The sequence below is a fragment of the Gymnodraco acuticeps genome, unplaced genomic scaffold (assembly GCF_902827175.1).
Source record: "Gymnodraco acuticeps unplaced genomic scaffold, fGymAcu1.1, whole genome shotgun sequence".
Lineage (NCBI taxonomy): Eukaryota > Metazoa > Chordata > Actinopteri > Perciformes > Bathydraconidae > Gymnodraco > Gymnodraco acuticeps.
In genome coordinates, this window is record NW_022990654.1 from 21354 (window position 1) to 32991 (window position 11638).

Here is an 11638-nt window from a genome sequence, read left to right on the forward strand (position 1 = left end):
TTATGCCTTTAAGCCTATACGTTTAACCCATAAGAACCCGGACCCATTTATACTTTTGGGGAAATTAAGGGGAACGTCATTTAGACTAAATAGACCTAAATAGACCTAGAACACATTTCTGACAAGTAACCCCCCCTAGTGTCAAATATCTGAAATGTGACATATAGGTCACATTGGGCTTTAATGGTAAAGTAACTCTTATTTATTTATTATTTATTAATGAGGATGATTTTTTGGTTTACATTTGTTTGAACATACTTTGAATTGAATAATAAAGAATATGTTAACTAAATATAATTGAATCAGCTAAATTAACTGAGCAGATCATAATCTTATTTCTAATTGTGCATATATGTCACTCCGGGTTTACTGTGAATGTTTAGGGTTAATGTCCCGATGTGACATCAGTGTCACAGCAATATTTATGGCATTTGTTTCATATCAATTTAATCAAGAAATGTTTCCACAACAGGATAAATGTAATCAGAATCAGAATACCTTTATTCGTCCCACAGAGGGGACATTTCAATTTGTTACAGCCGAAAAGAGCCGAAGACAGCTTAATGTTTAACAAATGGTATGTCATGTAAGCATTTTTATTCTTAAATGGCTTGAATGTTAACTTTAGCAACAAAAAACCTTTCCAAATGTAGCTAGTTCTGTCACATGTGTTAGCCTGGCATATGGACATCTTGGACATGTTGTTATGGGAACACAAAAGCAAATGACAAGGACCATGACCCACCAGACTGTTCAGGGTGTGCCAGTTCAACACACTCTCACTCCCTAAGCGTCCAGGAGCGACGTTTGGTCAGTGTCCGTGGCGTCCAGTTGTGACGCTCCTAGGCTCCTTCAGCGTCATAAAGGGACGCAAATAGCTTTCAACTGATTGCAATGTATTCCCATATGAGGCGGGATTTGACGCTCATGGAAGCACGGCATTCGTTTGTGTTGGCTGCCCTTAAAGGCAATGTGAGCGTCCATTCCCATTGGATAACGGAGAATTGTACACACGGAAGTAAGTATTCCCCTTACTGTCGATTGATTTTACAGTGATATCTGCACTACTCATCGACTAAAAAACACCAGATTATCCTTGTTAATTACACAACATTGATTGGTTTAAATTGTGTGCAATGCTTTTGTATTTTTCCCCTTCGATTCGGAGAAACAAATATTTTTTCGGAGTAAAGGATGGCAGAAGACACTACACTACCCAGAATCCCCAGCTATCGTTTGGACTACACCATGTGCTCTGTTTGACAAACCCGTTTTTTTTCACCATTCATTCCAATGGCTGGCGTCTATGTCACGTGATGTTCAAATTTCTCCCTGCAGAAAAAGAAAACATGGCCGAACTTCGTTTTATTCTCGGTGGAAAATGCCTATTTTAAAGTTAGTTTGGCCATTAAAATGCGTTTTGATGTCATTTGATGCGAGAAATATGAGTTGTTATTTCAGATTATGTGTGCAGTGGATGTACATGATCTTTAGTTTGCTAATTATTACGAAGATTACTTCAGGAAATCGCGACGTTTTCATTGTTACCAAGGTGGTTGCTAGGGACGCTGCTATCGATATTATTTCTGTTATGTTGTGTAACTGTTTAATGGTGTTATCTTTATTGCTACCCCCTTCCCCGTCAATGTATAGTGTTGATCCACAGTGCAAACATATTAGTTTAACAAAATCCGCATCTAAAGATACTGTAGCGATCCTGATAGGCTACTCAGGGTGTCACTTAGGCATCCCCCGTCTCTCTGCCAATCATAGAGCTGCACCGTGATGGTGGCTGAGGTGCGGGCCTGTGGTTGGTGGAGGGGACGGGGGAGGCCGGGGAGTTGTGACTTAGACAGTGCTATATCTTGTGGTTGGTTTAGGAAATAAGTTAGTGTGCGGTAGAACCCACGAAGTGTACTTGACCTGTTATCATCTGTCTTCAAATACTAGTTATTAAAGCCTAATAACTACAAGCCTGTCTCCGACTCATCTTGGGAACGTTACATTGGTGTCAGAAGTGAACTTTTCGAACAAGGGACGTCTATCCGGACGAGAGTCGTAACTGCATCACGGAGCTAGCCGGTAAGCTAGTGGGGATGGATAAGTTCAGCAAGATGGGAGTGAAGCAGGAACACAGTAGTGATGAAGAGGAAGATGGAGTGGTCGAAGGACATAAGAGAGGAGAGGAGAGAGGAGAGGAAGAGAGGAGTTCATGAGTGCATGGGAGGTGAGAGAGCGCCTGAGAGAGTCGGCAGTGAGGATGGCTAGAGACGCGGGAATGTCTCCGTCTTCTGCGGCAGTTTGCGCCATTTCCAAGCTGGAGGTAAACAACAATGGCGGCGCCCATCAACCCGCAGCAGCCGCCGCCGGGTCAGTGAAAACACCCAAATTCTCGGGTAAGGCAGACTGGGAGGCTTTCCATGCCCAATTTGAACTGCTTGCTCATGCCGGGGGGTGGTCAGTAGAGACTAAAGCACTACAGCTAGCTTTGTGCCTCACAGAAGAGGCTCTTTCATGTCTGCTACTACTTAGCCCTGTGGACCGACTCAACTATGAAGCGTTAGCGGGGGCTTTGAAGAGGCGGTTTGGAGGGGGTGCCCTGCGATGCACTGGTGGACACAGGCTCTACAGTAACCCTGGTGAGAGCAGAGGTGTTGCCCAGTGGGACTATGTTCGAGCCGACAGCGGTGCGTCTGCGCACAGTCACCGGAGAGTTGGCAGCTATGAAAGGAAGAGGAGTGCTGTCTGTGTCGTGGGGGGAGTGGAAGTGCGGCACCCTGTGTGGATAGCGGATGTACAGGACCCTTGCATTCTGGGTTTGGACTTTCTGAAGGCGACGGGCTGCCTCCTGGATCTTCAAGCCGGCACAGTGAGTTTCGGGGGGGGGCCTGTAATTACTATGACCCGTGTCCACAACCCTGCTGAGCCTGCGGGGAGACCCCCGACACCCACCGTGAGTACCCTAGACACGGAAGCAAACCCTCCCTCGCTTCCTGTACCCACGGTGACGCCCACTCAGGACAATTCCCCACCTGTCACCCCCGGGCTGCGCCACCCGAGCACAGCCCCCCCCCCAAGTACCCCAGACGGAGGTAGAAGAGGCTCGGTCTGCAGTATTGGAGGTGTGGAGGAAGAACTGTGGCGGCCTGAATCCCGAGCAGCAGGAGCAATTGGGGCAGCTCCTGCTAGAGTTCCAGAGCAGTTTCGCCATGAATGAGGAGGAGGTGGGCCGAACGCAGCTTGTGGAACACGAGATCGATACGGGGGACTCGCGGCCCATCAGGTGTCGCCCGCGCCGACTCCCCCTGGCTCGTCAGCAGGCTTGCGACGAGGCAGTGCAGAGCATGCTGCAGGCAGACATCATCGAGCCCTCAGACAGCCCACGGGCAGCACCGGTAGTCATGGTCCCGCAGAAGACAGGGGGCTGGCGGCTGTGCTCAGACTACAGACCGGTGAACGGGATCACCAAGAAGGATTCATACCCCCTTCCCCGCATCGATGAGTCCCTGGACCTGGTCGCAGGGTCGTCGTGGTTCTCTTCCTTGGACCTCCGCAGCGGGTATTACCAAGTCCCTCTTGCCCCGGAGGCCAGACCAAAAACGGCTTTCTGCACCGGCCGAGGACTATGGCAGTTCAAGGTCCTCAGTTTTGGGCTGTGTAATGCCCCGGCCACCTTCGTGCGGTTGATGGACAGGGTGCTGTCTGGGATTCCCTGCCAACAGTGTTTGGTTTACCTGGACGACATCCTGGTGCATGGCAGCTCGTTTGAGGCGGCCCTAGGATCGCTAAAAGTGGTGCTGGAGACGATCAGAGCCGCTGGGTTGAAGCTACATCCAGATAAGTGCCATTTCCTACAGAGAGAGGTCACCTTCCTGGGCCACAAAGTGGGGGGGGAGGGCATCGGCACCCTGCACGAGAAAGTGCAGGCGGTCACAGGCTGGACAAATCCTCGCAACCAGAAACAGCTGAAGAGTTTCCTGGGCCTGGCCTCGTACTACAGGAAGTTTGTACGGGGTTTTGCCTGCATTGCCGCACCCCTGTTCCAGCTGCTGCAGAAGGACAGGGAGTTCCTGTGGTCTGAACAATGTCAAGCAGCGTTTGACGGCCTTCGGCGTGCCCTGAGCAAAGCCCCGGTTCTCGTCCCAGCCATCCCCCGGCTGCCGTTCACCCTGGACACCGACGCTAGCGACGTTGGGGTAGGCGGAGTGCTATCCCAGACTACACCAGAGGGGGAGCGGGTGGTGGCATACTTCAGCCGGGCGTTCAACAAAGCGGAGCGACGATACTGCGTTACCCGCAGAGAACTTTTGGCAGTGGTGCTGTCCATCAAGCATTTTAAGTACTACCTGTGCGGGCAAGCGTTCACGGTGAGGACGGATCACTCTGCATTACAGTGGCTCATGATGTTCAAAGAGCCAGAAGGGCAGGTCGCCAGGTGGCTAGAAGAGCTCCAATCGTTCGACTTCAGGGTGGAGCACCGGGCTGGGGTGCGCCACATCAATGCAGACGCCCTCTCCCGGCGGCCGTGTGCCGGCGGCGGATGCCACTACTGCGAGAAGACAGAGACTCGCGAAAAGGAGCTGCTGGAGGAGGACATCGTCTGTGCGGCAGCGCAGCAATTGGAGGAGGCTATCTGCAGGGAGCTCCAGACAGTGGATGCGTCAGAGTGGAAGCAACAGCAAGAGCTGGACGCCGTTCTTCAGCCTGTACTGCAGTGGGTTGAGTCGCAGCAGCGGCCACCGTGGGAGGAAGTGGCAGCGCTCTCCAAAGCAACAAAGGGGCTGTGGTCTCAGTTTGAGTCTCTACATCTGTGTCAGGGCGTACTGCAGCGGGCGTGGAAGGAGCCAGCAACGGGGGAGAAGAGGTGGCAAGTGGTGGTTCCTAGGGTCCTGCAAGAGGTCGTACTCAAGGCCATGCATGGCACGGCAGGCTCTGGTCACTTTGGAGTCACTAAGACCCTCCGCCGCCTTCGTCAGGGCTGATACTGGGGACAGTGCAGGAGGGATGTCGAAGACTTCTGTCGCCGCTGTGATCCGTGTACGGCACGGAAGGGCCCCCCGGGGCGTTCCCATGCTCTGCTGCAACAATCTCCCGTCGGGGACCCGATGGAGAGAGTAGCGGTTGATGTGGTGGGGCCGCTACCCTTGTCAAACAGGGGTAACCGCTACGTTCTCACGGCCATAGACTACTTCACAAAGTGGACAGAGGCGTATGCGCTCCCTGACCAAGAAGCAGAGACAGTCGCGGATGCCTTGGTGTCCGGCATGTTCAGCCGGTTTGGAGTACCGGAGACCCTGCACAGTGACCACAGGAATTTCGAGTCCCGGGTGTTCGCCTCCATGTGCTCAACTGGGCATTCACAAAACACGCACCTCCCCCCTGCGACCACAGAGCGACGGACTAGTAGAGAGATTTCATCGCACCATGGGACAGCAGCTGGCCATCCTCACGTCGCGGCATCAGCGCGACTGGGACGAGCATCTGCCCCTGGTGCTCATGGCATGTCGGTCTGCAGTCCAGGAGTCATCAGCCTGTTCGCCGGCCCTCCTCATGCTGGTGAGACAGCTTCGAACCCCTGCGGTGTTGGCGTTTGGTCGGCCACCAGATTCCCTGGACACGCCTCCTGGTCCTGAGTACGCAAGGAGGCTGCAGGACCGGCTTGAGTCCGCTCATGCCTTTGCCCGCGAGCAGCAGAAAAGTGCTGCGGTGAGACAGAAGCGGAACTACGACATCAGGACCAGAGGGCAGCATTTCCGGGCCGAGGAACTGGTTTGGGTCTACAGCCCACAACGAACGAAAGGCCGGTGCCCAAAGTTGGACAGTCAGTGGGTGGGTCCTTGCCGAGTACTGGAGAGGGTGGGGGAAGTGGTCTACAGGGTGCAGCTGCCACCAAAGGGGAGAAAAGTGGTGCTCCACAGAGACAGGCTGGCTCCGTACAGAGGCGTCGCTTCCCCACAGACCGAAGGAACCTCGGGACACACAGACGTCCCATCGACATCCCTCCGCAGACCCCCCGGCGGACAGAGCAGCAGTCCCCCATCAAGGACTGAGAGTCCCCCCCAGTCTTTCGGCGCCTGGGCCAGATCCGGCAACCCCAGCCCCCCTGCCGAGAAGGCAGACACGACCCCCGGGTCGTTTCAGAGACTTTGTGTGGTAGTAAGGTTATAGTGAGACCCCCCAGTTCCTGTAGAGGGCAAGAATGCGCCCTGGTCTCACTGGAAGGGATGGTAGTCCATCCAGCTCTTCCTAGTCAAAGTTCAGTGTGTAGGTGTAGTGTGGGGCTGTGTTTAGTTGTTCCTCGTAGGCGAGGAATTTTGTAGTGGGCGGTTAGACACTATAGAGGGCTGGGATTGTGGTGGGTTTTCTGTGTTTTCAAAGGCTACTGGTTTGGTTGGGGACAGCCAGTGGGGTAGTCCCTGCAGTGAGCTGGAGAGGGTGGGGGGAGTGTTTTGTACTGTGTTTTATATGTTCCTCGTGGGCGAGGAACTTTGTAGTGGGGGGGGTAGTGTAGCGATCCTGATAGGCTACTCAGGGTGTCACTTAGGCATCCCCCGTCTCTCTGCCAATCATAGAGCTGCACCGTGATGGTGGCTGAGGTTGGTGGCTGAGGTTGGTGGAGCGGACGGGGGAGGGCGGGGAGTTGTGACGTAGACAGTGCTATATCTTGTGGTTGGTTTAGGAAATAAGTTAGTGTGCGGTAGAACCCACGAAGTGTACTTGACCTGTTATCATCTGTCTTCAAATACTAGTTATTAAAGCCTAATAACTACAAGCCTGTCTCCGACTCATCTTGGGAACGTTACTGTTGTGGAATATTTTCCAAGGCCCATAACTTTGACCCAGTTTATCAGTTCAAACTGTCCTGATTGAGCACAGGCACCTGTAACCTTGGCTGCTGTGCTCTCAGTGTTTTGTCTCCCTGTTCCTGCCTGTTGGCGTCAGCTGATAGAGGTGTTATCATTCTATCTTGTTATGCAGCATGTTGATGATGCTCTCTGAACTAGCTAAATACATGGGTCTGGGGTAGAGTTCTTCAGAATTGACGTGGCAACTCTACCGTGAAGTCAGAACCTCTGACTCTTGGACTTGTGATGTGAATCCTCCGGCCGATAACTCCAAATAAACCATCATGTGTTTGACATCAAAGCTACTGCTCTTCCCGTGTCTCCTTCCTGAGTCGGTGACTCCCACTGCATAGCTACACAGAAGTTTCCTCTACAGTTACAATACGTTATTTCCCCCTGTGCAATTCCAGTCTCACATCTCACAGCACATCGTCATTAACAAATACCGGAAACAGATCGAAAACATTTAAAAAAAATAAAATAATACTTTATTCCGAGTGTGCTTGATTTTCTCTTTGAAAGTCATCACATAACGGCATTGTAATACACGGTTCGGCTGCATGAAATATTACATATCTGTCGTAGTTCTCTATTTATAGAGCCCTGATGAGAAGACTTCTAGACAAACATGAGGAACTGAAAACGTGACGTGGGTCATAAATATATCAGCAATTAAACAACATCTTACATTTATTTTCACACAATACGTCTCCTTGCAGTATCAACACTAATTCGGCTGACTTTTATATTTGATCCAATTGGTAGATAGGCTGTATTTACACCATAACGGTGCACAGCTGATATAAAGGGACACCTAGTGGTTAAAGCATGTTATTGAATTTCATTATTTTTATTATTAGATATTAATAGGATCCCTATAAAGTATATTCATTACTCGTTATTCTCTACTAATAGTTCACTAAAGACTGTATATAATTACTATTTTGCACATCCCTTTCAAGATTTTCTAAGGTTTATTGACATATCATATAGGCCTACACAACTATGGTGTAGTTCTGCATTGAATGAAAAACTTGGGTCGCAGGTTCCTCAATAGCGCATTACAAGACATCTATCAATATTTGTGCATACCTCCAGCAATGTTAACTATGTTGAAGCACTTATTTTAACTGATATTATACATAATGTATTATACTCTTATAAGATGTATGTAGATATTTCATCTCCGGCCTTGTCAGGTATTGAACAATCAATACATAAAGAACACAGAATTGTTAAATATAAAACACAGAATTTGTGTGATTATACTAAATGATTTACAAATAAACACCACTGCATATGTACAACTGTTACACATGCTGATGTAACGCAAATGTTTCCAACCTGGGATCAATAAAGTATATCTTATCTTAAGCTGATCGATGGCTACTGCCATATTTGCAAAATGTGCCTCTGAACCTTAACAAGTGCATGTTTCAGGCTTATCAATTCATGTAATGTAATGTAATGTTATCAATTAACAACAGGAGGGGTCAAAAACATAAGACCAGCTGTTAAATAAAGCTCTTCTGACCTTAGCTGGCATGTGTGTATATATATATATATATTAATGCTGCCCATTATGGGCACAAGCAATTTTCACCCATTTATTAATTATATGTTTTACATTTGAGTGTTTCCTATCCCCTAAACCTCCAGGGATGTACACAGTTTAATACTGGCAACTTCTTATTATGGGAATTACGAAAACGTCTTTTAAAACTACAACTCCCAGTAGAGACGTGCCATAGATAGAGAACATGTTGCGAAACAGAATAGCCAGCATGTGTAGTTCTGGGGACGGGGTGGGGGAGCGGGGGACGCGGTGGACCCGTTCAAATCCAGTTTTGGACAGTCTGACGTGGTTCCATCCCATTTCAAGTGCTGTTCGAGAATCGGCGTAACCCTCGGAGCACACTCTCCAATCACAGAGCTTGAGGACTATCACGGGGTTTGTCAAACAGAGCACATGGTGTAGTCCAAACGATAGCTGGGGATTCTGGGTAGTGTAGTGTTTTCTGCCATCCTTTACTCAGAAAAAATATTTGTTTCTCCGAATCGAAGGGGAAAAATACAAAAGCATTGCACACAATTTAAACCAATCAATGTTGTGTAATTAACAAAGATAATCTGGTGTTTTTTAGTCGATGAGTAGTGCAGATATCACTGTAAAATCAATCGACAGTAAGAGGAATACTTACTTCCGGGTGTACAATTCTCCGTTATCCAATGGGAATGGACGCTCACATTGCCTTTAAGGGCAGCCGACACAAACGAATGCCGTGCTTCCATGAGCGTCAAATCCCGCCGCAGATGGGAATACATTGCAATCAGTTGAAAGCTATTTGCGTCCCTTTATGACGCTGAAGGAGCCTAGGAGCGTCACAATTGGACGCCACAGACACTGACTAAACGTCGCTCCTGGACGCTTAGGGAGTGAGAGTGTGTTGGCCACTTAGGGACTTCATGAGATAAAAAAGGCTGAAGCTTTATAAGGAAGTTTCCAGAACATTTACATTTCATGTGACACCTGTGTCTAAGCAATTCTGTCTGCCTTCCGTGTTGCACCATGAGGACCCACTGATATAAAATGCTTAACTGCCTAAGTTGCAACTATGCACTTTTTGGTGGGCTAAGCCCCAACTTGACATATTTTTGGCTTCATTTATAGTGCCTGAATGTAAGTTTAAATATTATGCAATGCAAAGTTTTTCTTGGCCTACATTACCGTTATAGAAGGAAAGTTAACAGCGATAGTTATGTTTCAGAATAACCTTTATTGGAAATTGTTAGAACAATCTCACTCGTCACAGACTTGAGCTTCAATCTCAGGAGCCATGTATCTGTGATCCTCTCCAGAATGGAAGTAGTCGTCACATACAGAGCATCAACTAGTTCCTGAACAGTGTCCTTCACATGCTGATATCCAAGAGAGGGAGTCACACAGTCATAAGATGGAGGAATAGAAAGCAGTCTTCAATGTTTACTTCAGATTAGCTCCACGTCAGAAATGATCATGCTTGTCATATGTCTCTCTCCATAGAGGCTGAATCATCATGTTAATCACATAGCTATCATATGCCTCAAACAGTCCTGATGCTCTTTTGGTAAAGTAACTCAAAAGTAGGCTAAAGTAGTGTAAGTCATTACATTTCAGAGACAGTAATATTGTAATGTAACGTAGCCTATTACTTAAAAAAGACAGTAATAAGTAATGTACTGTATTACATTTTGGAAGTAACTTGCCCAACACTGCAGATGATCCAGTCATCTCGATGCTGCTTTCGGGCTGTGAATAAACAACTTGTGTTTTACTTTGAGGCTGTCTGAAGGTATGGACAGCTATCAAAGCTACTACATCACATTAAGAACGCTGTACAAATGTTTTACATGTATTCAACGTGTGCCCCGCTGGACTTACGTTTCTGTGGTTGACCGTTACTGTGATATCAGTATAGCCACGGAAGATAGTTTGTGTGTTTCATTCCCATGCATCAAGGTTATTTTCATGTATGTAATTGTTTTTCCTGCACAGTGTAGAGTCTTGTTGTGATGAGGGATACAGGTATTTCATTAAAAAAACGTGCTCCCTGGAGAATAGCTACAGCATCTATATCACAATTTATTCGGAGCTGATCACAACTTGTCATGAGTGATCCAGTCATCTCGATGAGCGTTCGGGCTGTGAATAAACGACTTGTGTTTTACTTTTAGGCTGTCTGAAGGTATGGACAGCTATCAAAGCTACTATACATCACATTAAGAACGAAGTACAAATGAAAGTCGGACACAAATATATAATTTAAATGATTTATTCAAGTTTGCTATGTTTTGAACAGGCATCCACACAGTCACCTACTTTGTAATGTTCGATACCTCCCTGTAAGCGTCACGATATCCACCTCTCACCCACAACCTCACATACGAGTACTGAATGTGCATCAAAGTGATCGTAGGAAGGCAGATATAGCAAAAGATGAACGTAAACGACAAACGAGGCGATCGACATGTTTATTTCCTGGTAAGTCAACAATGGGTCCTCAATGTACACGCCCCGGATTCCTATGACGAAAATAATAGAATGTCGCCAGTTGTCATGACTCAAGTTATACTGCAACACCGGCACTCTGCTCCCATACAAAATAACTTTTCTTCAGCTATTCGTAGAGCCAGTGGGGCCCCGCACTTAGAGGCCTGCGCCATTTACTCATAGAAGCTGGGGTTACAGTAGGTAACCTCAGTTCTATTTCGTATTCTTTCACACACACATACGGGTATTGGGCCGAGCGCGACACCGTACTTCCGGTATCCGCCGTTTTACGCGAGGTGCAAGCAGCCGTACACCGTCTAGGTGTTGCTAAGCTTCCTGTACTGAATATCATAGTCTATTGCCTTAATCAATATCTAGTCAACTCTAAAATACCACATATATGCAATGGCATGATAATATTATTTTGACAAGTGGGGTATTCACCTGGTGTTTCCAGAAATTAGACGTAGATGCAGCCAAAAAATCGACGAAGGCCACTGTCGTTTTTCCATACATCTGCAGGCAGTCTGTAAGGGCAATCCGACAACCCACACAGCTCTAGTTTACGCTGGTAACGACCTAAAGCACACCCCTCAAGTCCAGAGATGTAATCCGAAGACATGCAGCGATTTCTTCGGTCGTTAATTCAGAAAAAAAACCTAGTGCGCTCTGCCTGGCTACGTTAGCTAGCTGTTTATATTTGCACTTCCAGGATATTAGCACCTCCAGGAAAATGGCGTATTTATATATATATATATATATA

At 47.7% G+C, this 11638-nt stretch overlaps 1 protein-coding gene across 1 annotated transcript; it reads left to right on the forward strand.

The window, feature by feature from the left end:
* Positions 1-3499: 3499 nt before the first annotated feature.
* LOC117554929 lies at positions 3500-6168 on the forward strand. Its single transcript, XM_034229526.1, has 2 exons — positions 3500-3606; positions 5413-6168. The coding sequence occupies exon 2, from the start codon at positions 5425-5427 to the stop codon at positions 6166-6168; it is 744 nt and encodes a 247-aa protein (XP_034085417.1). The 5' UTR covers positions 3500-3606; positions 5413-5424.
* The last annotated feature ends 5470 nt before the right edge of the window (positions 6169-11638 follow it).

Excerpts from the sequence above, each read along its gene's own strand:
- LOC117554929 (XM_034229526.1), top strand. The coding sequence starts at position 5,425 with ATGGGACAGCAGCTGGCCATCCTCACGTCGCGGCATCAGCGCGACTGG.